Here is a 26465-nt window from a genome sequence, read left to right as displayed (position 1 = left end):
CATCTTAACTCAAATGTCTAAATCCTCTCTTTTATCCAGTGATACCCTTCCATGTTGCATTCCGGGTTTTTAATGTTGTCCAAGTTACACGTTGCTCTCTTCTCTCTGATCAGTGACCAGGGTAAGGGACTGTTCCCTCCCTGTCTATTCTTCCTCAGCCTCCTCCTCTGGTTGCTGTGGCTCACCTTCACCTCTTCCCTCGTTCAGATCCAAGCTCTTCTCCAGACTGTTTTGCACAGGTGCCCATGAGCAGTAATCGTGGACTTTCTTTGAGTTTTTCCTCTGTGTATGAGCCACTTGAACGCCTTTGGGTTTTCCTCAATTTTAGAAAAGTCTGGTAAGGAGGTACCACGCTTCCCAGAGCAGAGGAAGCTTCCCAGGAGCATAGCGGCACAAACTTCCCAAAATAGGCAATACCTTTACCTGGAGGAATGCACGGACCATTTAGGTGGCCCAGTGCCTCGGTGAGATGTGTCTGAAAAGTGCCCAGCAGTGGTATTCAAATCCAACACCACCAGAAAAACACGTGAACCTTGGTGGATGCATGCCAAAACCTTCACGCAGGCTTCTAATTTTAGGTTTTAACCTTTCCAGTGCCCTGAAGAAGCCTTCAAAATCTCCAAAATCACCGACCTGTTTGGAAAACACTGGCCTAAATGCTTTACAAGTACTTTACATTGTTCAAAAAGTATTAACAAAGCTTTATAGAAATGAGTAATCTTTAATAATTGGTTTCAGCTTCTCAGGCAGCGTGCAACTGCTTATTTTGGGAGAAATGCTTGGCGCAGCTTGAGAAAGAACAGCCAATGGCCCTGCTAGCAGAGGAATGAAGAGCAATAGGATGTAGTGGCAACTCAAGTATCCTTAATTTCAGACATCCTCAGTGACGTTGGCTTTCAGAACTGGAAGCGCCTGGATGTGACCACATGCATACATGAGTACATTATGAAATGATTGATTGCTCAATGAGTATTTTTAATTAGTATTTTCTTTTTAATGCTCCATCTACCCTCTTCACTCGAGATATTTTTTGCCACGTGCAGTTTTTATTGGAGTAAACATAGTCCCTTCAGATAGCTCCTTCAAGCCAGTGCAGAGGTATCTTGATCCTGTTTTGATTTTTTCCTTCCTCTGACTCATTCCTTTAATCCCAGTTATGTTTTCTCAAGTGAACTCTACGTACTCTTATTGACCCCAAGAGTTACAGACTCAAAGAACTGGGGCAGACAAGAGGATACAAAGGATAAGAAATCTATTTTAAGCAAAACATTTTTCTTGGGTCGTATACTTTTAGATTTAATGTCTTTGTAGCAAGTAAGACTTCAGGTTATTAATATTTCCTGTATTCAGTGGGTGAAATACGTTATTGCAGCAGACCTGTATTCTACGAGGTGGGCTTGCTGCTGATCTTCTCTTTGCTCTTTATGTTGTTTGGGGTCCTTCTTGCTTTTCCAGGCAGAGGATGAGAAACAGACTGAACACTCCGACTTCTAATGAAGTCAAGCAGTTCTGAGTGTTAGCTCCGCAGGAAAACGGCTGAAGGTTTCAATTGTTTAAGATCTATGTGAAAACAATTTATGTACCAAAATCAATTGACATTTTCAGTCTATTATTTTCAGAACTCAGCCTTTCAGGTTTTAATTAATAATTGTAACTGTTTTGCAAAGCTGCAATTGACCTGACCCCAGGAGAAATCAGAGCTTGTTTAGCCTATGAAAATCTGAGCCTAGTTTGCTCCGGAGGGGGTCAGCCCTGGAGTCCTGAGCACACACTGCTCCTCTTCAAGTTTCAGTGGCAGAGCACAGTCAGCTCCTGCCAAGAGCACACGGCTGGCTGCGCTTCCTGGGAATATCCTGGGCTCAGAACACTGGGGAGGGTCGCCAAAAGGTAAAGATATATTATGCCTAGGATTGATATCCACCATTCAGGAGAGCAAAGTGGGGGGGAGCTAATAGAAGAACTTGTATATCTTCCTTTCCCTTAGCAGCAAGGGGCCAAAGGGGAGGTCATCCTTCTAGGAAGGAGAACACAGCCAGTTACCTGCCCACATCAGCTCCACGGCGTTGCATAAGGCCTCATTTAGTACCAGGTAACGATCTTAATTTAAGCATGCATGTCCCTGCCCTCGCCTCGCTACTCTGCATTATGGGCTTGCAAGTTTGCTTATGCTAAAGGGCAGAACAAAAATAAATTTCCATACTCCCAGGCATGTTCCATCAGCCTGTGTTGGAGCATGGGCCACTGTCCAAATACTTTGGATATGAAGCGAATTTGGGCTCCAGGACAGGCTCAGACCTGCTCATGGAATTGCAGGGCGATGACACCAGGGTCCTGCTTTTATATTTGCAGTTGACTGGCTGCCACCACTGGGACCCCCAGCTGTGACAGCACAGCTCTCTCTTAAGTGTCCCGACTTAAAGATGACCTTGGCTTTCCGTGGTCAGCAGGGACAGGGACACTCTCTTTTGTGTTACTGTTGAAGAGGAACTGGGAATTCTGAATTAATTGGGTGGAGCTGTAGCTCAGGTAGACAAAGATTCTATCTTGGTTAATTTTTTTTTCATGTAATAGGTTTTGTTTCGGTCATGTAGGCTGAACACCCACCCCAAGACAGGGTGTTGTTTTCAGTCTGGGAGCCGGCTCTTGCTGGAGGGCTTCGGTAGGGCTCCGCAGAGCCGGCGCAAGGCACCGTCCAGCTGCAAGGTGCCGTCCCCATGCACCTGAAGCCTGCGCCCGCTCCCGGGGCGGGGTGGGTCGGGTGTACTTGTGGGGTACGCGGGGTGCGCTCCCGGCCCCGGCAAAGGGACGGCGATGGCAAGAGCTCGCTGCCACGGAGACCGCTGCCGCCCATCGCTGCTGCCGCTCAGGCTCTCCCGTCGCCGCCGTTTGTCCCCGGCTCGTCCCGGGGCGCTGACGGCCGCGGGCAGCGGGGCCGTCCCGGGCGGGGCGGCGGAACTACAGCTCCCAGGGCCGCGCGGAGCCGGTGACATCATGTGCGGTGGCTCCGAGGTCACATGCCCCGCCAGCCCCTTTGTTTTGAGCGGCGCTGGCAGCGCGACCGGCGGCGGAGAGGCCCGAGCGCGCTGCACCGCTCCGGATCGCTCCGCTCCGCTCCGCGCCCACCCAGCCGACCGGCCCCGACCCCGACCCCGACCCCGGCGGCTCCCGCGGGCGCAGCGCGGCAGGGCGCGCTCCCGGCTGTGAGTGCGGAGCGGCGGGGCGCGCTCCCGGCTGGGAGGACGAGGGGTGCGGTGCCTCACGGCGGGCCGGGAACCGCCGGGGAAGGCGGGGGGGCCACCGCGGGACAGCCGGGCCGCGGGGTGGGCCGGCACCGTTAGTCGCCGCGGAGGGGACAGCGCGTCCGGGGCCGTGCCGGCGGAGCGCGGCGGCCGTGCCACGTTGGGGGAGGGCTGCGGGCAGCGCCGGGACCCGGGGCGGTGCGCGGTGCTGTTGCTGTTGTGTTGGTGGTGGTGTTGGTGTTGTTCCCCAGCCCCGGGCAGCGCCGGCGGGCACAGCGGGGTCAGCGGGGCACAGCCCGGTGAGCGGGGCACAGAGGGGTGAGCGGGGCACAGAGGGGCACAGCGGGGCACAGCCCGGTAAGCGGGGCACAGAGGGGCACAGCGGGGCACAGCCCGGTAAGCGGGGCACAGAGGGGCACAGCGGGGCACTGCGGGGTGAGCGGGGCACAGAGGGGCACAGCCCGGTGAGCGGGGCCAGCGGGGCACAGCCCGGTGAGCGGGGCACAGAGGGGCACAGCCCGGCCAGCGGGGCACAGCGGGGTGAGCGGGGCCAGCGGGGCACAGCCCGGCCAGCGGGGCACAGCGGGGCACAGCCCGGTGAGCGGGGCCAGCGGGGCACAGCCCGGTAAGCGGGGCACAGAGGGGCACAGAGGGGCACAGCGGGGCACAGCCCGGTGAGCGGGGCACAGCGGGGCACAGCGGGGTGAGCGGGCGGGGGGCGCGCGGAGCCCCCGCGCCGCCCGCGGCCGTTTCGTAACGCGGGGCTGCGCGAGCCCCCGAGCCCCCCGCGGGCGCGGATTGGCCGCGCGGGCGGGCGGGGGCGGGGCGGCGGGCGCGGATTGGCCGGGGCGCGGGGGGGCCGCGGCGGCGGCCCGGGGTGAAGGTGAGCTGGAGGGCGGGACGGGAGGAGCCATTTTGTGCCGCCGCCTCCGGCCGCGCTTTCCGCCGCTCCGCTCGGTGTCGGTGCCGCGCCGTTCCCTGGGGGAGCGGCTCCCGGCCGGGCCGGGGCCGGGCGGGTCCGTTCTGCAGCTTTCCCCGCCGGGTTCCCGGTGGCTCGGGCCGTGCTCCAGCCCGCGGGCAGTGCTCGGTGTCGGTTGTGTGGTGCTGGCGTCCGGCTGAACCGCGGAGCCCTGGGAGCAGTGTGGCCGCAGCTCAGACTGGGGTTTGGTTCAACAAAATCTGAATCGAGTGCAACAGCGACAGCCGTGCCAAAGGACTGGGACTTCTTCGCTCTTTCCTCCCCATACATTAATAATAATACTACGCAGTGTACTTTTTTCCTCTTTTCCCCACATAAGTTGTTTTTTCCCCTCTGAGAGACTTTTTGTTTACAAAACAATGCGTAAAGGGCTCTGCAGTTTCAAGATGTCCCTTTTCAATGCTTGTTTTTGTTTTGTTTTACTTAATCGTGACTCTCGCGTCCAAGTCAGTCCCTGTTTTTTGCTGAGCAACTTTCGAGGGCATTTAATGGGTTTTTCTTGTGTGTGTCACTAGCTTGGATTACTATTGAATTTTGACATTCTTTTTCAAAAATCAAGATAGTGTCTTAGAATAAAACATTTACGCAGTTCAGCTAACTCTCACCATGTCAATCAGCTCGACCACTGAAGTCTTGTTTACTAGTTAATCGGTGTTGTTAAAGACTTCATGTTACACGTTCAAATCCTCTGTATCCGCTGTAGAACACGAGTTGTTTTTTTCTTTAAAACCAACAACGTTTTGGTCTTTTTCACACCACAAAGAAAGACGCCGGAAAGCTAAACGTTGCGTTTGTGTTTTTTGTCGGAGGGAGAGGTTATTACGCTCTCTTCCCCACGCCCTCTTCCTTTCCAAACAAAACGACACGTGCGGTGGTTCCGCCGGGGAGCGAGCTCTGCCTCCCGCGGTAACTGCGCGCCGCTCCGCGCCGCCTTATCTCCCATCACACAGCGCCGGGGGCCGGCCTCGCCTCGGCTGCGGTTCCCAGCCCCCGGCATGAGAACACCCTTCCCGCAGCTGCTTTGGTTCCTGGGGCGCTGCCGGCCCGGCCTCCCCAGCGCTTCCTTCTCTCCCCTCGCAGGCGGTCAGCGCTCCGGCCACGCCGGCAGCCGGCAGCGGGACACGGGCCGGACATCACCTCCCCTGGCAGCCGCAGGAGCCCAGCGCAGCCTCAGGTACTCGGAAATCACAGCCCGAGGGCGGGCTCTGGAGCTCGGGCACACCTGCGGACAAGGTGTCGCCGAAGGGCCTCGCCCCGGAGCTCGGTGACGCGCAGGGCACAGAGACCCGGCCGCTGGCGCAGCCCTGGGTGAGGGGAGGCGGGTAACACACACCTGGGTGCTGCAATAGAGGAAGGAGTTTAGTGCAATGTAAAGGTGTTTGGAGTAAGAGGATTTACTGAGAGGAGGTGTCAGGGCAGACGTTTTATGGATGGCTCCTACCGGCCTCTGAATTGGGATCGTAGGGTATTCCTGAGCAGCTTGTGTAGGCAAGCTTACAGATGGTGTAGGTGAAGGAAATAGAGGAACCTGAACTCGTGGTGAACCCAGCTTAACTCAGAAATACATGGGTGTGAGGTGACATCCGTGTCAGAGCCGTGTCTGTGTTCGGAAAGCGTTTTTAAAGCCTGTTGATTGGAAGTGTGATTTGTTTTTCCTTTCCAGTTTTTCAGATGGGCACACTCTGAATGCTTAAGATCCATCCTTGTTGGCCCTTGCTCTGACAAGCAATCCTGTAGATTTTGACTTATTTTTTTCCCTTTGATCAAATTAATTCCCAGTACTTGTCTTTGGGGGAAGAAATGTATTTTTCTTTTGCTTTAAGTTTACTGAAGAGATCTGAGTGTGAAATTCTCTGAATGACCGGTGTTTACAGTGCAGGGTCTGTAGGCAGGTAAGGTGTGTAAGTACCTCTGCATACAGGGAAGGTGCAGCCAGGTCTGTCCTGCTGTTTCCCCCCTTTGCTCAGCCCCAGGCACAGGTTCCCCTCTGCCTTTCCCACTTTGGCAGCTGGAAGGTGACATTTTAAAACTGCCAGAGCAAGATTTGCAGGAAGGGAACACGTATATGTGATAGAGCTGAGCATGTGACGCTGTTACTGATAGGCTTGTGAAATTGTTTTGCTGAAGCAAACCTGCAGAAGTAATTAACTGGACAGAAATTGAAGGAAAGTACATTTGAAAACAGGACGTTCTGTGATGGAGTGGAGTTCTTTCTCCTTTTTAGTATCTTATCTGTGAGTGTACAGTATTTATCCCCTTGATTAGTTTTTATTCTGTGTATTTTTTTTTCCATTCTCCCATTTCTTTAAACTGTTGGGACATTAAAAAAAACCATTTGCTGACCACTAATTTTGTGGTGTTGCAGGCATAAAGAAATCATTGCTTCCTTCAGTGAGCAGTTGTAACCCAGAGCCCTTGTTTCTCGTTATTAATGATTGCATAATACAGTGCTGTCTTAACTTCTCACATAATGAGAAAGATATCATCTTGAAGAATTTTTACTTAGTTGCTGTGTTTTGCCCTTTCATGCACCGTCAGGGTCTTGCTTCTCATTTCAGGCCAGCTTTCTTTGGAGACGGTCCATTAGCTTATGTGAAATTCATCTGATTCAGATCTGCGATGCTGGAATTCAGCCTTTAGTGTTTATATTTGCATTGTTGTATTTCCCTTAGCTGCTGCTGCTTGGTTTATGCCCGCTTTCTCAGGCTAGTAGTGCCTAGTTAGTTGCAGATGGAATTCGGTGCAGGGGGTAGATTTTGGCAGCAGAGCTGGCAAGGTGCTGGGGGTGGTTGTTGGTGTTGTTTTGTGTCGGGCCTGTGTCGTTCCAGGGTGAGGTGATTGTGCAATAGGCGGGATAGAATGTCAGCTACGGATCAGATTGTCCATTTGTGCCTCGTTAGTCTCTCTGAAGCAATCAGTTGTTAGATAGGCTCATTGCAACAGTGTTTTTCAGGCATCAGAGTGACAACTGGTCCTGTTTGAAATCAAATTAAAACGAAGTATTTCCTAGGGTAAATGAGCCCCAGGCCTAGAATCTGCCGTGTAAGTGTGTGTAAAAAATTTTGTTGGGAGCATGATAGTTTTAGAAGCTCTTTTCTCAATGAGTGAAGGTACAGCCTGCATTCTTTCCCTGCTGTTTGTTCCGATGGTGCCTTTTAAAGGTGCTGTGTAAAACGGCTGTTTAAAAAAAGCACGTTCATTGTGTTCTATATTAAGTGATGACGTGGCCAGTCTGGGACTGGGTAATTGCAGCTCTGAGGGTGGGAGTTCATCAGGAAATGAAGTTGCCATGAGGAGTTGGTGTTTCCTGACTGTGCATTCGGGGAAACTGAATAAAACCTTGGGAGGCATGAAAAAAAAATTTCCGTAAACTTTAAAATAGTTCAGTTTTTGTGGCTTCGTAGACGTAGAAATAAATATTGCAAGCATTTGGAGTTGTAGCAATGCCAGGCCTGAGAGGGTGCTTTGCCAGCCTCTTGCTACCTCAGTATGTCTTGGTGTACATTCATCCAGATCATTTTTAAGCTCAGGAGAGGCAAAAAGCCCTGTTGTGGTAGGTTGGTTGCTCCCACTGCCTCTAAAATGTGCTATTTGCAAAGTCAGCTGCATTTTCTTCACCTACACGCTTTAATATTGGCACATGCAAACGTTTGAGTATTTGATTTTTGCAACTTCAGTGCTCTGATAATGTGTGTGTTTGCAGGCTGGGAGGAACCTTTACACTTGTACTTGAAACTGGAGGGTGTTCAAGCAAAAACTTCTGCTAATAATTACTTGCCAGTAGTGCTTTGGAAAGAGAAAATCTCCCTGTCCTCAGCAATCTGTCATTTGTTATATTTCCAATAGTTTTACACAAGAAAATGTAGTTCATCTTTCATTCTGGTTCGTGTGCTAGCAGTTTACATGAATTTTTAACTGAATCATAGATTATCAGTGAACTAATTTTTAGATGTTAGGACTGAACAGGTCAAAACTTACAGTCAAGGTTACTTGTAGAGATCACAGGTTGTTATTTAACACTGGTGTTATAAGACTTCATTATGATGGACTTCATAATGAGAATGGAGTGGTTGCTCAATTAAGTTTTAGAATTAAAATTAATTTAATTAATCTAAAATTTTTAAAAAATCAAATTAAAAATTATTTCTACATTAAATTTAGAATTTCAGTTTTACACCCCCCCACCCCCCCCCCTTTTGACTAGTGCTGTTATATCGGCACTTTGGAGGCTCCAGCTGATAGGAGGATCAAACTGGAAAAAGGGAAAAGTTCAAGCTCTGGATCGTTATCCAGGAAATCTTTGGCTTCTGTCAGCCAAGTGATTTGCTGGAGCTGAGATCTTGAGGATTTTTTTCTTGCACACTAATGCAGTACCGGTGATGCTGGGACAGTCAGAAACTGCCATCCATGACAGCTGTTTGCTGGGGATATTTTGCATTCAACACTTGGCAGTGCTGCGCTGCCCTGGGCAAGGTGGACGCTAATTTGCCCCGTGCCACCTCCAAGGAAGGTCACCAATTTCACCAATTGTCAGAGTGAGCAAACAAGTGTCTTGTCTAATTCCTGTGATGCAGCTAAGAGTGTGGCAGACTGAATACTGAGGTGTTTTGATTTTTCAGACCGTTGCACTGAGAAGAAGAACCTCGGCGAGTTTTTCTCAATGACTCTATAGCCAACTGATGTAACAATGGTACTAATATTGGGACGCAGACTGAATAGAGAGGAGAGCGGGATACGAGATTCCCCTGCAACCAAGCGGAAAGTCTTTGAAATGGACCCAAAATCGTTGTCAGGCCCTGAGTTTTTCGACTTCTCCTCGGGATCATCCCACGCAGAAAGCATTCTCCAGATCTTCAACGAGTTCCGCGACAGCCGGCTGTTCACGGATGTCATCATCTGCGTGGAGGGCCGCGAGTTCCCGTGCCACCGCGCCGTGCTCTCGGCCTGCAGCAGCTACTTCAGGGCCATGTTCTGCAACGACCACAGGGAGAGCAGGGAGATGCTGGTGGAGATCAACGGCATCTTTGCCGAGGCCATGGATTGCTTTTTGCAGTACGTGTACACGGGGAAGGTGAAGATCACCACGGAGAACGTGCAGTACCTCTTCGAAACGTCCAGCCTGTTCCAGATCAGCGTCCTGCGCGACGCCTGCGCCAAGTTCCTGGAGGAGCAGCTGGACCCCTGCAACTGCCTGGGCATCCAGCGCTTCGCCGACACGCACTCGCTCAAGACGCTCTTCACCAAGTGCAGGAACTTCGCGCTGCAGACCTTTGAGGACGTGTCCCAGCACGAGGAGTTCCTGGAGCTGGGCAAGGACGAGCTCATTGATTACATTTGCAGCGACGAGCTGGTGATCAGCAAGGAGGAGATGGTGTTCGAGGCCGTGATGCGCTGGGTGTACCGCGCGGTCGAGCTGCGCCGGCCCGTGCTCCACGAGCTCCTGACGCACGTCAGGCTCCCGCTCCTGCACCCCAACTACTTTGTGCAGACTGTGGAAGTGGACCAGCTGATTCAGAATTCCCCAGAGTGCTATCAGCTGCTGCACGAGGCCAGGCGATACCACATCCTTGGGAACGAGATGATGTCTCCCAGAACCAGGCCACGCAGGTGAGGAAATTCTTTTGACCTTTTTTTTTCTGCAGGGGGACATCATTTGATGTACAGGTGTTTGATATGTGTGTGCCTGGAGAAAAATGTCTTGTGGATTATTTTACTTCGCTAAATTCTGGAGCTGCTGCAGTTACGCTTCTGTACTTCCCCTTGCACTTTATTGCCCTGAAAAGAGGTAAGTGAAGTTGTATTACCTTGCAAGTGAAATACTTAAGGTTTGTTAGGGGAGATGTTAAGGTCCTTCATACAATGTCAGTGTCTTGAAGAGAGCTCACTGTGCTGTGTTGGGTAAACCGCTCCGTTTCCTCAGCTTTCTTCTTGTAACAGAGCCATGTAAATGTACAGCACACCACAAAGGATGTGGATGGGGTATTATGTATTCAGAGCATTTCCTTGCCACATCACAAATATTTTACCGATGGAGTAGCACGTGTATTTGTAAGAGACAGCAGAACAACAGGTTCTTCACTGTAAAGAAACAAAATATTGTATTTTTAAAGAATCATGAAACAGTTCCTGAAGCATTTCGTGCTCATTCGGTGACATTTTAATAATTGAGAATTGCTGCTGCTTAATAATGTGTTACACAAATAGGCGACTGAGGTTGCAAGAAGAAATGAGGAAGAATCCATTAGTGGCGTTTATGAGCAATGACTATTATGTTTCCTTTTTTCCTGAAAAATATTTTCTCAGGTCAACGATAGTAGAGACGATAGTTTATAGTTCACTCCAGCCGATTTGAGCAGGTTTTTATAAAATCATATGTTACATTAAGGTGATGCAATGATGGTCTAGACAAACAGATTGTGTTAGGAGTTACTCCTCTTTGTTTACTCTTACTCCTAGGTGGTTACTCTGCAGTGACTGTGCAGGGAACATTTATTTTTTGGTAGGTGTTAAAGTCTCGTTTAAGGGGTTAAAAACCCACTTGGCAGTGTTTGCCCCATTAGTGACTTTCCAGTCTTCAGTCCCGTCCTGAGAGAGAAGAAACTCATCTTGAAGTCCCTGCAGCCCTGCTCCCACCCAGCCTTTCTGAGCTGTGCACTGCCCTGGGGGTTCTTTGGCTCGAGGGCAGTTTGGGAATTGCTTCAGTGTTCGTTCCTGGGCTGGAGGAGGAATTCAGGCAGTTGGAGGGGGTGCAAGCTGCAGTGTTTGATTTGGTGTTTGTTCTGCTTTTCTTACTCGACTGGCTGAGGAAGGCAAATACACTCAGTTCTGTCAGTGTGGGGTATGTATGTGCTTGAAATTCTGAACATCCCCAGAGTGGGGCTCCAGCTGGCAAGTGAAGTACCTTGCCTAATACAGGTGATTCCTGAAGCTGGGGGGGTTTGTTGGTTTTACTGCCGAGTTTGTTGAACTGCAGTGGGAGTTGGAGTAGGAAGGAACAAGAGAAGTAATTTACGAGGAGAAAAACTGGCTGGCATGCCAGCAGGAATTTTTTCCCCTTTTCTATATTACATTCATGGAATAGTTCTTTGTCATTTGTTTCTGTTGTCTGTTTGTTTCCGTTGCCTATAGCAAAAGGAGATGTTTTTAAATAGTTGCCAGCTCCCCCTGCCCCCATCTTTTCATTGCACCTTTTCTGGGCATTTTGGGGGGCTTTGGGGAGGGGAGGGCAATGGAGAGCTCTTTTCCTTTTCCTTGCTTTCCTCCAATGTCTTTTCTATAGAAACTGTTTCTAAAAGGTGACAGGCTGCAGGATAAGCAAAATCCCCACAACCAGTGCTTTAACTGAAACTTTGGGATATAAACTGAGATCGGTTGTATGGATATGGATGCACCCGTGGATGAAACGGTTCTACTTGTTTTTCCAAAGAACAGACTACACTGCAATTCAAGTTGAGTTTTGGAGTTATTTTGTTTGTTTTTGAAGCCAGTGAAGAGTTACCTGAAGGAAATAGAAGTTTAAAGTGTGGCGTAACTGTTCTCTTTGCCATTAAGGCATGGTTGGCAAATGCAGCTCTTTCTGAGAGGGCCTTTCAGTCGTGGACTTGGAATGACACAGTGACATCTTGAGGCTGTCCCTCCTGCTCCCTGTCAGCCTGTCCTGTCCCTCCTGGTCGTGTTGCCCATCAGGTCTCCAAGCTGAGACCAAGCAGTGAGCAGTAACACGCTTCCATCCCCCAAACTGCAGGGGCTCTTCCTGCTGTGTGCTTTGAGTTATCCTCAGACTTTGGTCAAAGCTGCTGTGAATGTCTCTGGTAACAATACATGAGGGTGCTCTTCAGTCAGAAGTTAGGGTGTTTCTGCATTTTAACATGTCCTTTTTGGTTGCCTTTGGAAAGCTTTAATGTAGCCCCTTCTTCTTCCACTTGGAGATGGGTTTCTCTTTCACTTCACATTTTGTCTGCTACTTCATTTTCTACTCAAAATTGATTTAACAGCAAGGAAGGAAAAAAAAAAATAGTGATTTACCAGAAGTTCTGCAGTTTGTTTGGATTTATGTAATTTGTTTTCTGAACTTTCCATGGTTTTGAATGTGATCTGTTTGACCTACCACAAGTTCTTCTGTGCAGCTCATGCTGTGCTGGTTGGTGTTCTCAGCTCCTCAAGAGGTGTGTGTGTGTGGAGCTCAGGAGCCCTGGGAAGCCTGCTCTTGGGCATGCATGGAATTGTGTGATGCTGTTGATTGTCATTCACTCCCTCTTTTCCATTTGATGCTCCTGTTCTTGGTGGGATTGTGTCTCCTGGAATCCCTACAGCCTGTTTAACACCTGTGTTACTTTGCTCACACTGTTTCTTCCGAGGGCTACTAGAAGGGCTCCTGTACCACTGGTTGAGGTCACAGCTTTTTCCAACTTTCATTTAAATATATCCTTAGTTGGTTTCTGGAATTAGCTTTGCCTGGGTGTTCTTCTTGTGTATTCCTGCCACATTTTACTTTTTTAAAAACCGGGTGTGCGCTCTGTCATTTGAAAAAAAAAAAACACAACCAAAATAAATTTGGAACTAACCATAAAACCTGAACAGTTCAAGACTTGTTCAAGAGAATACAGTGGAGTTCATTTTTCTTACCCGAAGAAGGAGTATGGTCATATAGGTACTCAAACATTTAAGAAAATCTTTGGATTTGAAATACTGTGCTAAAGGAATATTTTCTTGAAAAACTCCATTAGAGCTATTCATAAACTGCTCTTTCTGAGCAAAGGCTTTTGGTTCATTTCGTTTCAAACCAAAGATTGATAATCTGTCACAGCATCTTTCCAGTGAGTGAATGGAGGCCTTAATTCTAATCTAGAAAGTAATGCACAGACAAACCTCTTTGTACACAGCTGCTGTCTTTGGGCTTGCTTCTGAGGCAAATTATCAGATGAGCGTCTTGCTTTTATGGAAGTTCTTTTCTTGGGTAGTGCTTTGTTGGCACAGGAACTTCCCCTCTCTTACCCTTTGAGGGATTCTTTTCAGAGCTCTTCCTCAAAAAAGCCAAAAGCAGTAAACAGTAAATACATAGAAACCAGGAAGGAGCGTGACTTCAAAGCTGAGCAGCTGACAAGAGTCTCTCCTGCGGGTTCAGGTGCGTAAATGCCGTTCCTCAGACACATCTCAGTTTTCTCACCCTGCAGAGTGTTAGCACTTAGCTTTGCCTTTGCCTGTTGATGTATTCTGGGTGGAAACACGTATGGAATATTTCAATTTGCAGTGTGGTGGCAAGGAGATAGAGTGCCTCACTGGTTTTATTCATGATGTTTCAAGACAGGGAAAGCCTCATCAGGATTTATAGGTGAATATGTGCACAGGTTCATGTTAGGAACTATAGGGACAGATGGTGCAACTTTTGCCTCAAATCCAGTCATAAGTCCTTTTTTCTTTATTTTTGAGAGAAGACTGCAGTACTCAGCAATAGCGTGAATGGCTGTTCTATGAGATGCTTATTCACAGCGTATTCACACAGTACAAAGCACAACACAACAAAAAGGCTCATCAGAAATAAAATCAATCTTGTGTTCAGTTTTGCTTAACTGACAGCAGTCCTTGAAACAACAATGTCAGTGCAAACTGCTTTAATTTTAAAATGCCCTGAAAGAAAGGAGCTTGACAAATGCTGACAAGAAAATATCAGTCTTAGAGGAGCAATAATGGTGGTCGCAGTTTGATTTGCGCGTCAGAGGTAGTTTGTTGATTCTCTACATTCAAATGTGCGTTGATTTTTGTTAGATAAGTTTCGTTACTGTTGTGAATATAGAATATGTATAATGCAGAAGCATCTGGTTAGCGGAAGGATAATCAGTGTGTGGAACAGAACTTAAAGGTCTATTTGGGTACATTGCAGACTGTTTTAATGCCTGATTTATTCCCACTGAGTTTCAGCTTTCGGTTTTAAGTTTGAATTTTTTTTCAGTATTCCTTAATGTTTTGTCCTGTCACTGCTGTTTTCCATTTTACTGTGCATTGGCTCTAAGGTCTTCTTGGTTTTCCTTATTTTGGTAACTACATTCCTTCTGCTTTTAAACACTTGGAATATTTAGGTGCTGTAAAGTATTACTAATTCTGTAAAGCTCAGGAGGGGGAACGAAGACTGATTTCGTTGTCAAACAGATTGTTCATCTCATTGTCTCTGGCCTGGTTTGAACTCTTGTTTCTGTTCTGATTCTGTGTGCAGTCAAAGGAAAAATATTATTATAGTAGGGGCTTTCTATTTAATGTATGTTATTTAATTACATGGTTCTTACACAGAGCATTGTGCAGTACAACTCCGCCACTTCCACAGGACTCCTGTCAGTGTGGTAACCTGCTGTGTAATGAGACAGCTGGAAGCAGTGAAAACCTGTTCGCTAAATGACTCTTTCTTCTATTTTCTTTTTGCATTGTTGTGGAAGTTAAAGCTAAATAGTATTTTTTCTGATTTTCACAGAGTTTTGAAGACAATGTTGTTTGGCCTCCATGTAATAACGATAAATATCTATCTAATAAATATTTCTCTAATAATTATCTCCTACGTCTTAATTTTCTGTGTTCACTGTTTTAGATCAACCGGCTATTCTGAGGTGATAGTTGTTGTTGGAGGCTGTGAACGAGTTGGAGGGTTTAATTTGCCATACACGGAGTGCTATGATCCTGTGACAGGAGAGTGGAAGTCACTGGCTAAACTTCCAGAGTTTACCAAGTCTGAGTATGCCGTGTGTGCTCTGAGGAATGATATTCTTGTTTCAGGTAAATAATCATAAAAAAGTGAAGAGTTCTTTCTTTGTTTGCTTGGGTTTTGTTGTGTCCTGTTTGTGCGGGGTGTGTTTGTTTTGGTTTGCTTTTTAAGTACTGTGAACTTCCAGAAGCTCAGCTGAAAGTCACTTGCTGCTGTGAGCACCAGCCCCAGCACAATCTTACTGTAAACAAAAGTGTTTTCTGGAGTTCTCCTTTGGCATGAATCCGCAGTTTTTTACAGCTGATTCCAGGCCATCAATTGTATTTAAAGAGACCAGCTAAGGGCTGCTTTGAAATACAGCAGGAGCCTGTGTGCAGCAACAGCTGGGAAAGCTATGGACAAAAAAATCCCAAGCAGGCTTTTCTCAGCAGCTCGTTCAGTCCTTCAGCAAGGGACAATGACAGGGCGCAGCTGATGGTTCAGACAGCAGGCTCTGTGTGTTGCTTTGACAGGAGAAATGGCCTCAGGTGTGGGTGCCTGTGTCATCTGAACAGTGTGAAACCAAGGGGGGATGTGCCACGGGCAGGGGAGTTCACGGGTCTCATCTGGGTACTGACACTAGGGGAAGTCTGAAGAGCTTGGGCAAAAGCCATTAAAATGCATTCCAGCCTCAGGAAGTAATCTGGTGTGATCTCAGCCTTATGGGAAAGGAAAGCATGAGGAAAACAACTTACTGCAGGATTTCATCTTTGAAATCTACAGCAAATTACCTTCTTAGTGTAATGTATAAATACTGATAGATCCTTGCTACATCCCAAAAGGGGATATGAAGTTCTCATTGCCCACTCTAGAGGGGCATGTTCATAGTCAGCATTACCCATTCAATGATTATTCAGCTTGGCATGTGTTTCATTTTAAAGGTGGAAGAATCAATAGCCGGGATGTCTGGATTTATAACTCTCAACTTAACATTTGGATCAGAGTTGCCTCCTTAAATAAAGGCAGATGGAGACATAAAATGGCTGTTCTTCTGGGTAAAGTAAGAGAAGTATATTTTCATTTTTTTGTACTGGGAATGTTTGCTGGGTGTAAGAAAACAGTGGAGAAAATATCTAAGTATTACTTTGTATTTCACATCCAGTAATTTTAAAAATACGTGTTTTCAAATAAAATACTTAAGCAATTAGGCTCTTCATCAGTCAGACACTACCCATGGACATGAAAATCATCTTACTGCTCATTTATTTTTGGGGGGTTTTGTTGTTTCATCATTGAAGTGGCTGATTTCCAGGAAGCAATTTTTTGGGAAGCAAAGAAGCATCTGGATTTGCCTGTGCTTCAGAAGTGCTGTCTAACCGTTCATGTTGTTATTAACAGAAACTGACACTACTCTGAATGTCAGCAGTTTTGTTTAATGCTTTATATTGAAATTAAGCAAACACATGGAGTGTGGAAATGGGAGGTTTTGCTGTATTTTGAAGGAATATATGCCTGAACATAAAACCACTAGTTGGGACTCCCTTAGTGAAAGTTAGAAAAGATGTGCATGTAGGGTCACTTGATCTTCTTAGACATGAAACGTGCAGCTAAGCAAGCAGAGGGAAGAAGGTAATCACAAATAATGAGGAGCTCTGCTTCCTAAATATGAAAGAAGAGACAAGAAAGTAGAGTTTACAAACTGAGAGGAGGAAATACTTCAGTAAGCAAGTAGGGAAAAAAGCAAAGTGCCAGAAAAGCAAAGGTAAACTCAGATGGGTGTTTGCTGCTGCTGTTGTTGTTGAATGTTATCTAAAAAAAGAGAAATACAGAGGGATGCCTTTTCTAACAAATGCTATTCAAATTAGAAGTTTCCACTGCAGTATTAATAATACTATGCTTTGGCATGTGTTTGCAGTGTCATTCCACATGTGACTGAATGGAACTCTCCCGGGAGTCTTTACCTGTTATTTTTAGTCCATACTCCTCTCCTCCTGTGTACAAATAAAAAATGCGATGGATGTATCCCTTGACAAACGTAGCAAATCAGCTTTAAATCAATGTAGTTAGCTATTTAACTGTAACACCTCCTGTAAAGAGGCCCTGATGGCAGCTGTCCCCCCTGTGCAGGTGTACGTGGTGGGAGGATACGACGGGCAGAACCGCCTGAGCAGTGTGGAGTGCTACGACTCCTTCTCCAACCGCTGGACCGAGGTGGCTCCGCTGAAGGAGGCTGTGAGCTCCCCGGCGGTCACCAGCTGTGTTGGCAAACTCTTTGTCATCGGGGGTGGCCCTGATGACAACACCTGTTCTGACAAGGTCAGTTTGCTCTCCTGGCTCGCATCAGTCCACAGCAAACAGCATTGCTGGTTTACAACCAGGCCCTGCAGGAGGTCTGCTTCAACTGGTTTCTGCTGGATGGAGTGTGGAGTTACTCTAATGCAAAAAATACAGAGTGGAAAATGTTAACTGAGTGATACACTGTGACTGTAGTCTTTCTTGTGGATACATTGCTTATCTCATTGGCTTCACAAGTTCTGTGAATTCTTAAATGGGAGTGTTTGGAAAACAATGTCAAATATTGTGCATATGTATAAGTTATTGATATATGGATCTGCATCTCCATTGACTCTGTGATTTTGGGGGAGGCACTGCTGCTTTGCCTCTCCTTGTGTAAACTGTGTGGGCATGCTATTCCTTCAGCTAGGCTTTCAGTCTGAAAGGCCTGTCCTTGTTCCCAGGTGCAGTCGTATGACCCCGATACCAATTCCTGGCTGCTCCGTGCCACCATCCCCATTGCCAAGAGATGCATCACGGCCGTGTCCCTGAACAACCTGATCTACGTTGCTGGTGGGCTCACCAAAGCCATCTACTGCTATGACCCCATTGAGGACTACTGGATGCATGTACAGAATACATTCAGCAGACAGGTAATTACCAACCAAAACCCACAGACAGCTGACAGGTAATTTTTGACATTGTTACCTTAGCGTTGAAGAAGTGTACATTTGCTTATCCCTGAAAGGATAGCATCTCTGATTCCATTCTTGCTTTACCTCTTCATGTAACTCAAAACCTCACAGAAGAGCAAGTTTCTAAAGCAGCAGCTCTTCAGCTGGGTGTCACTGTTAGGGAGTCCAGGCTTTGCTTGAGAGCTGTTACTGTTGAAAAACAATATTAGTGGATGATGATTTCATTGTATAGAAATTACCTTCTGCTGCATGTTTTCATTTAGACTGAAGGGAGTAATTTCCTGATAATGGATTAAAGCCTTTCAGTGTTCAGTGTAACAGGAAATACTGAAGGCTGTTTTTACAGTGTGAAAAAGCCCCACTGTATAGCACAGAAAGTGTCTGACTTCAGCAGTGAGAGCTTTCATTTCCACACAAGGGGCACTGAACGGGATTTGAACGTGTCCCCTCAGTAGTGCAGTGTGTGTGCAGCAGTTACATTTCCCCACGTTTTAAAAACACCAATCACATACTCTATAGTATTACCTTAAGAGAAATTTGTTCTTTTTTTTTTCCCAGCCTTCCCTCTGTTCCTCTTTTAATCTGTGTTCTCTGTTTAACTGAGTAATTTTCCTTGCCTGCTTTTGAGGAAGAAATAAAATCCTATCTCTGCTTCAAGTAAGACAAAGCACTGTCTTTTCTTGTGCACTTTTTAGTCACGCCTTCTTTCCTCTCCCTATTTGCGTCCCTCTTCATTATCTGTTACTCCTCTAAGGTGCTTCTCCTTGTTCCCATTCTTTGCATTAATAGTACCTTACTGTGGTCCCTCTTCTGAAAACCTTTGTTCTCTCCTTCTTTCCCTATCTCAGATCTTTCAATGGTAAGTACAGTGTTCAGTTGTATTCCATTGTTCCCTTTGTCTGAGCTACACGTAGTAAAGGCTTAGACCTGAAATAGTCTTTTCTGTGGGTTGTGCTGCTGCTTTCCCTAATTTTTGTGCTTTCTGCACTGGCCCTTCCAGGGGGGAGCATTATAGGCCAGGCTGTTTACAGAAGGCAGTCACAGTGCTGCCCTCCTGCACTGGGGCAGACACTGGGGCATGAATCAACTCTTGCTGTTTAAATAACTGTGTATTCCCCTGTGTTTTCTTGCAACAGGAGAATTGTGGCATGTCTGTGTGTAATGGAAAGATCTATATCCTTGGTGGAAGACGGGAGAACGGTGAAGCCACAGACACTATTCTTTGTTACGACCCTGCAACGGGCATTATCACAGGAGTAGCAGCCATGCCCAGGCCAGTATCGTATCATGGCTGTGTCACCATTCATAGATATAATGAAAAAGGCTTTAAACTGTAATATTTTTTTTTCTTGAAAAAGAAGAACAGTGAATCCAGTGGTCTGCTGCAAGACAGGCTTTTTAAAGATTCCTGAAGTGGGAATTCCCTGCCTAAGTGTCGTATGAAAATTCTATCCTGTGCCTTTAGAAAAAGGGTTAATTTAACTTAGCAAACAAGTCTACAAACCTATCCAGTAACCAGAGTTCAGTTATATCTGCTGTGGGCTCTGATAGGAGAGCAGGACGTTGTACAGTGGTCGGAAAGTTTGCCCTGTGTGTGATTAGTCATTAAAACCTTGGGGGAAAGTGCCTTCAGCATTTGTGCCTGTGTCTTTAAAAGCAATATCTTCAAGGTGTTTCCAGTTCTGCTAATGGGAAAAATGCATAGGCAAGTGAATCCCAAAGAATCATCTAGGATAATTATCCATAATTTACAAAGCTCAGTTATAATTCATATGCATCATTCCTAAAAGCAGATTACTTGGCTTAACCAAGTAGAATTTTTGTCAGGTCATGCATGGGTGGGAATTAAAAAAACGAAACAAAACAAAGCCAAACATAAAGAAACCAAATCAAAACACCAACAAAACAAGCTACATCGGACAAAATGAGAATTTTTGAGGAATGCTTTCTTCTGAAAGAGAAACTGGTTGTTTGGTGAGCCACTACAACACACTGCAGTGCTGACTGTGTGCCTTAACCCTGTGGAACTTACTCATAGTGGTGATAAATGTCCAGCAAAGTACAAGGCTACATGATGTGGAAAACCAGTGGGTTCAGGCATGCATCTGTGAGGCAAAGTTTGAATCCCAATGTTTATCTTTTTGAATAGTATGGGTGAAGGTTGAAAGTTACTGGGTTCATCCTTTGCTCACTGCAATGTCTAAACCATTTGAGGAAAAAAAAAGATGTTGAACTCTGGATTCTCCCAGTTTTCTGAATCACGTTCTAAATTACCTGATGGTAGAGGTGGGGACTTGAGTTTGTGCCCTACAGCTTATAAATTGGTCTTCTGGATGTCTCATCTGCAGAGATGGCAGAGGATCCAGCAAGCATTTCTTGGCCTTTTGTCAGACAATCACTTTCTGTAGCACAGTTAAACTGCTGTACAAGCTGCTTGGCCACAGGTGGAGAAGTTCTGGAAAGGTCCCTCCTTTTCACCAGAAAAATATCTGTGGACCTGTCCATGTAGCCGTATGATGTGTTTTGGGTCATTTTGAAGCCTAGAAAGCACCTGCATTTTGATGCACCACCATTATTGGGTTGGGGTTTTTTCAGTCAAGGTATTTTTTTCAATCCTTAGATTTCTGTACTAGGACTCCTCATTTCCAGTACACAGTTGTACAGTCGAAGCATAAAGTTCATAAGAACTGAAATAGCACTTGGGAGTTGGAAAATGAGTATGATTGTCTGTGTACCAATTTCCTGTAAATCACCAAAAACCTCAGGAACTGCCTTTCAAAGGAATTCTGAGGACAGCAGCCAGTAGGGAAGTTGGTCAGTGCCAGGGCAGAAAAAAAAAACCCATAAAACCCCTGCAGAGCCAGCCCTGGCCTCGGGGTTCTGGTCTCTGTGCTTGCTCAGGAGGGTGAAAACGAGCACCATCTCTGGAACGTTGTTTGTTCCACTGGACTTTCCTCATCTGTTTTCCCAGAGTATTTCTTCACGAGATGGAAATTCTGACCCTCAGTGAAGCTATGCCAAACTGGGAGTCACCATTTTCAGTAACATGGTCATGAGTCTTAAAGAGCACTGGGAGCTGCACTTTGGGATTCATTAACTTGTAACCTCAGGAAAGGACACAAATTTGAGTTTCTGGCTGAATACCAAACACTGCTTTGGACACAGTAAGAATACTGATAAAATACAAATTATTGCATATCACCGATTAATCAGGAGTCAGTCCCTGAGCATGTACATTCACATTGCCCTAAAGAGAAAATCCCTTGGTAATATAAGACAAATGAATCAGATAAATTAATCCTTTTCTAAGTTTCATCTGTTTCTGCTCACCAAGTTTTACTTTGAAATGTCAATTTCAGTACCTGTGAATAAGGTCTGTTGATTGCAATGGTAATTGCCCTTTACTGATTTCATGTACTAACAGTGTATATAGCTTGTGCCATCATTGTAAATGAAAATGTCAAAGACTGTAGGAGCACTTCATTAGAGATGCAATTTGAAAAATATTCTCCTTTCCTTTGATTTCCTCTTGTTTGTACTCAGACTCGTAATGTTGTCATGCTCTACTGTTTTAAACAGTGCTTATTCTGTAGGTGTAGAACAGTGTCATTTAATCTGTGTTTATAATACTGCACTACTCTGTAAATAACAAGATACTGCTTTCCATGGTTTTGAAGATTCATTTTATAGTTTAGTTGTCTTTTCTTAACAATTTATGTACTGTTACCTATTTTTGAAAATGACAGCATTTAATGAACCAGTAAATGCAGAAATGTAGATGCCGAAAAGTTCTGCTTACAGTTCTTGAGAACCTGTATCAAAGCTGAACAGTTACAGGTGTGGAGCACTGCTAAATGGCAGTTACTTATGCAATGATTTCCTTAAAACAGGCAGTGAGTTTTTTCTTCTTGCTTGTTTACTCTGTAAATAATTTGCACTTAACAGCCTGCTCTGTTACAACAGTTGTTCTTAGATGTACTAGAAAAGAACAATTTGACCTTGATTTAATGAAAATGTACCATTTTTCTAGAAGGATGCATTGATTTGGAAGTTGCATTCCTGAGCCACTTGTTCTCCAATGCATTTCACTTAGGTATAGATGGATTCAAAGATTTAACCTCTCACTCTTGTGCATATCTAGATGCTTGCAGTTTATGGGCTTGAGCAGCAAGTTGGTTTTAGTTTTTTACTTTGCCTCAGCTAGGAAAGAAAATTATTAATGTCATCTACTATAACCAAAATATTTCCATCATAAATGGTAGTGGGTTTGGTAGCTCTAGAGCACCTGCACAAAGATGTAACTTCAGTCCAACTGTACATAGGAGGGCTCAAGCATCTCCAAGCCACACCTAAAAAATAAATTCTAAGAATTGTCTTCACTCTGCTAAACAGAAATGAGTAAATATTTTTCTTCTCTATTTTGATGTCCACTTCTGTTCTTAGCAGTGTGGTATTAATTGAAAAGACAGTTGCTTTCTTGCAGCCAGGCTTCTGGAAGGTTCTGAATCGCTTATTGATCACTGCAGCACATGCAGCCTGTAGCCCTTGGCTTGTGGCTGAAGCATTCCCCTTTTACAGCCATCAGCCACAGAACATTGCCTGGTAATGGTGGAGTTGGACCTGCAGGCTCCCTGCTTGGGAATGGTTAGGTGGGCATAATCTGTGGATTCTCTTCCATTTTATACTGTGTGTCTGGTATGCATTTGGGGGACTGGGCACTCTGCTTTCCCCTCCAGCACCAGGGCGTCCAGATTGTACTGTTACTTTTTCTTCTTTTAATTGGCACCAATGCAGTTCTCATCAAAGATAGCTTTGTTTGTACTCTGTTGAAGCAGAGATATTAATGCAGGTTACGTTGATATGGACCCTTATCGTAATTTACTGAAGCTTTTTAAAGTAGTATTTTTAACATGGCGAAGTTTTGAGAGAGGCTGATGGTGGAGGAAGAGGAAATGCTCACCTGGACAGAGATTCAGAGGAAGCTTTGGTCACCTGTGCTTGAGAGCAGGGACGCTACTGCCTGTTCAGTTTCTTCCTCAGAGTAGTTGAGTTCACCTCATTATCTTATGCATACACTTTGTTTATCCTTTTTTTCTTTGACTTGCTGCAAGGGCAGAGCAAGAAGCAGGCCCACTCACTGTCTGTGACTTTGACGTTTCCCCCTGCCCGAGGCACAGGGGGTGCTGGGCAGCAGAGGCTGAGCTGACTCCAGCTCCAGAGGGCAGAGATGAGAGAGAAGCATTGGAGCAGGCTCAGAGATGGCAGGAGGAGACCCAGTGTGCCTGGGGGTTGTTGTTTGCTGGGCTTGCTGAAACCAGGGTGTTCAGGGTGCTCATAATTTTGCAATTCCAGATGCTGAAACTCAGGTGGTAGAAACGTTTCATATTTGTCAATTCACTGAACTCAGCTCTAGCAATAAAGATGCAGATACTCTTATGGTCTGCTAGCAGCAATGCTCAGGAAAGCCAGGGGTTCATTTTTCTGAATTGCCCAAATAGGCAATTCAACCTGTGGGGCTCTTTTTCACCACAGAAGATGGCAAAACCCAATTCAAGAGTATTAAGAGTCTCACAAGACTTGATCACTGTGAGGCACAGCAAATATTTTCATCTGAATGTAGTCTCACGTACACAGGAAATTACAAACGAATCGATTTGTTGTGCCTGGTTTAAAAAATCTGAGCACCATATACTCAGAAAAGGAGCCTACGGGGTAAGTTGGAATTTCTAAGCAGAAACCTGCTGTCTGGTTGAGGGTCAAGCAGTGCTTTGGGTTTTGTAAAATACGTTTAGCACACAAGTTTCCTCAGTATGGAATTATTTCAGATGGCATTAATTAAAATGGATCACGACTGTGTCAGTGCTGTGAGCATTGCCACAAACCTGCAGCCTGCCACCAAGCCCAAGCCAGCTGTGACTCTGTGTTCTCTGCTGCCTTTGCGTCACACACAAGTTCATGATAACATTACTGTCTAAGAACTGTAAGCTATTTGCAGAAATACTTTTTCTACTGTAGAGATCCAGTCTATGCTGATACGTTTATGTGTGCACATCTGTATGTGAATTATTTTGTGATCATTCTCTGATAGTGCTGTTACAAGTGATGCACATAAAGGCCCTGTGTACAGCTAGTTAATAGTGTGATTAGGGCTTAGTTCGTATGATTAGCTCCAAAGAAGATCATGTGTGTTAATTTTGAGAATACCTGTGCCTTGAATTTTATCTGTATTTTTATCTATTGTGAAAAAGAGCTTGGATTACTCCTCCCAGTTTATTACCTTTATTATGATTGGTCTTACTGTCCAGACTGTTAATGTCCTCCTAGGAGAAATAAATCTTGCCATTCATTAATTAGAACAGTTAAACTTCTTGTTTAGAACATGCCTAGAATGCTTTCATTATTACAGTGCTATGGCAGATTTAATCTAGGGAAATCAGTATTTGTTTCTTTCTATTCTTTTGTTTCCAGCACGCCTCAGTGACAAAGGACTGAGTTCAGTCTTTGACTTCCTGTCCTTAACCTGTACAGTTTCTTATATTAGTCAGTAGCCTCTGTGATATTTCTGAACTCTCCAAAGTCATCAACCTCTTGTTCAAGATACAGAATATGAAGCAATAATGTGGTGCAGCATGGCAATAAGCAAATCAAGAGACTTGAATGTAATGTACTGTTACTAATTCCATCTGTGTAAATGCTGGACCTATGAGTCATTCTCCTTTTGGTGCACCTGTAGCACTTTGGAGTTGGATTAATAGGAACTGTTTGGCCATGGAAAGAGAGTTTACCTCCTGAACTGTTACTCATATGATATTTTTGCCTGAAATCATATTTTGATTTTCCTTGTTTTGCTGAGGAAGACAGCAGTTCTTGTTACTCCTTGCCAGTTCCTTTATTTACTGAAACATAAAAGCTGTAGTTCCACGGAGAGCTGATCTTGCCCTCAAGAACAGCCTGGTGCAGCACAAAGGACATTTGAACAGGGAAGCTCAGACCACTTACTGTGTGCCAGAGTCAATGTAATGGATCTCGCATATAACATTAAGGTCTTCAGATTGTGCTGACAGTAGAAAAGTGATCTTGTAATGTAGCACAATTGCAATAACACCTGTCGTATTTAAATATACTTCTTGCATAATTCTTTGAAAGTTTTTTAAAGTTCTGTGTATCTAATAAACATTTGCCTTTTGAATAGCTCACTGTGGTTTATTTAGTTTATGAGAAGTTCCAGGGTGGGGCTTGGTGGTACAAGGAGGAAACTCCCTCCTGGGTTTTTTTTGGGTCATGTAACTTGTTGGATTCTGCTCCTTGTGCAGTCTCCTTTGATCTGTTCTGCCTCCCAGTCTAGGTGTTTTCCCTGCTCATCTTTCTGTCCTACCAAGGGGAATAAAGGCAAGCTGGAGGCTGCACAGAAGGGAAAAACTTGAAAGAAAACTGGAAAAAGTAAAAAACGGGGTGGGATGTGAAATATTGCTTAGTCCTGGGCATTGTGATGGGAAGACAATGTGCACGGACTCATAAGGGAAGACCATCACGGGAAATCGGGAAAAGGTAACAAAACATTGGGAAGGCGACTGGCAAAACATGGGTTGGAAAGAATCCTGTGGGTTTATTCTCCTAAAATGAGAGGGTTGGCCATCTCAGGATCCCCCACACACGTGGCAGAGCAGGGGGCAAGACTGGTAGAGTGCTACTGAAAACTGGCAGGCCAGCAGTGACTGCTGCAGCTCTGCAGTTTGGCCAGGCTCGGCTACAGCCAGAATGACTCTTGCAGTGCCAAAAGCAGCTGCCAGTCAAGTTCAGTGCTTGCAGAAGCTCATATCACTGCAGAAAGAAGTAAAAAAATTAAGAGGGAACCCCCACAGACTGCAAAGCAATGGAAATATTTTTGAGAGCTGGAAAGCACACCTTAAGATATTTTAAGCCTTAAACACAGTCAACTGGTGGCAGTATCCTAACAACAGCTTCTTCCTCTTTCCATTAAGCAGAAATAAGGAAGAAAATAAAATTGAACTACATTACAGTCATCCCTGGTGGGCAGGATACTAATTAAGAGCATTCTCCATCGATCTGCCATACTTCACATCTGCTGCTTGGCAGAAAGAAAGGCTAGTAGTGTCAGAAAGGATAGTAGTGATCCTGAAATGACACGGAAAGGACTTTAAGGGCTCAGCTTTGAACATTCAGCATAGACTTGCTCATCAGTGGCCTCATAAATAAGTTTGCAAATCCATGAGTGAACAGGATGCCAATTCGTGCTGGTTCAGGGCTCGCTGCATGAAGCATCAGACTGCCACAGACCACTGATGCCATTAGGCTGCACCTGACAGAGGTGGCCTGGCCAGAACCAAATACAAACCATGGCATTAACTGCGCTCATTGTACTGGTTTAGCTCTGATTTGAGAATATGAAGTATGATAAGCACTAAGTATGGTATTAAAGGTTTTTTGAAGCCTATCCAAGGATAGGCCAGGGCTCCCCTCCTGGCCCATGCTGTGAGCTCCTGCTGTCCTGCGCCTCAGTGAGCCCAGGACTCCTTGCTTGGTCTTTTCTTTTGCTAATCATGGAATCACAGAATCCATTAGGCTGAAAAGACCTCAGAGATCGAGTC

At 45.6% G+C, this 26465-nt stretch overlaps 1 protein-coding gene across 7 annotated transcripts; it reads left to right on the top strand.

The window, feature by feature from the left end:
- The first annotated feature begins 1805 nt into the window (after positions 1 to 1805).
- KLHL24 (kelch like family member 24) lies at positions 1806 to 25047 on the top strand. 7 transcript variants are annotated; one of them, XM_066193978.1, is made up of 8 exons: positions 1806 to 1887; positions 1985 to 2089; positions 8838 to 9825; positions 14795 to 14979; positions 15829 to 15947; positions 17015 to 17203; positions 17626 to 17814; positions 18993 to 25047. In XM_066193978.1, the coding sequence occupies exons 3-8, from the start codon at positions 8906 to 8908 to the stop codon at positions 19191 to 19193; spliced, it is 1803 nt and encodes a 600-aa protein (XP_066050075.1). In that variant the 5' UTR covers positions 1806 to 1887; positions 1985 to 2089; positions 8838 to 8905; the 3' UTR covers positions 19194 to 25047. The 7 variants fall into 7 exon arrangements, with proteins under 7 accessions (XP_066050075.1, XP_066050076.1, XP_066050074.1 ...); XM_066193979.1 differs by having other exon boundaries at positions 1813 to 1887; positions 1988 to 2089; XM_066193977.1 differs by lacking the exons at positions 1806 to 1887; positions 1985 to 2089 and adding exons at positions 2377 to 2526; positions 5299 to 5392.
- Positions 25048 to 26465: the final 1418 nt, after the last annotated feature.

Source organism: Chamaea fasciata, unplaced genomic scaffold (assembly GCF_029207755.1).
Source record: "Chamaea fasciata isolate MVZ Bird 193981 ecotype frontalis unplaced genomic scaffold, bChaFas1.0.hap1 SCAF_11, whole genome shotgun sequence".
NCBI classification, from domain to species: Eukaryota; Metazoa; Chordata; class Aves; order Passeriformes; family Sylviidae; genus Chamaea; species Chamaea fasciata.
This window is presented reverse-complemented; position numbering and strand designations above follow the sequence as displayed.

Coding starts and splice junctions, on each gene's coding strand:
- KLHL24 (XM_066193978.1), top strand. CDS start 8,906: ATGGTACTAATATTGGGACGCAGACTGAATAGAGAGGAGAGCGGGATA. Junction 15,948..17,014: donor TGGCTGTTCTTCTGGGTAAA/GTAAGAGAAGTA, acceptor CCCCCTGTGCAG/GTGTACGTGGTGGGAGGATA. Junction 17,815..18,992: donor AGAATACATTCAGCAGACAG/GTAATTACCAAC, acceptor TTCTTGCAACAG/GAGAATTGTGGCATGTCTGT.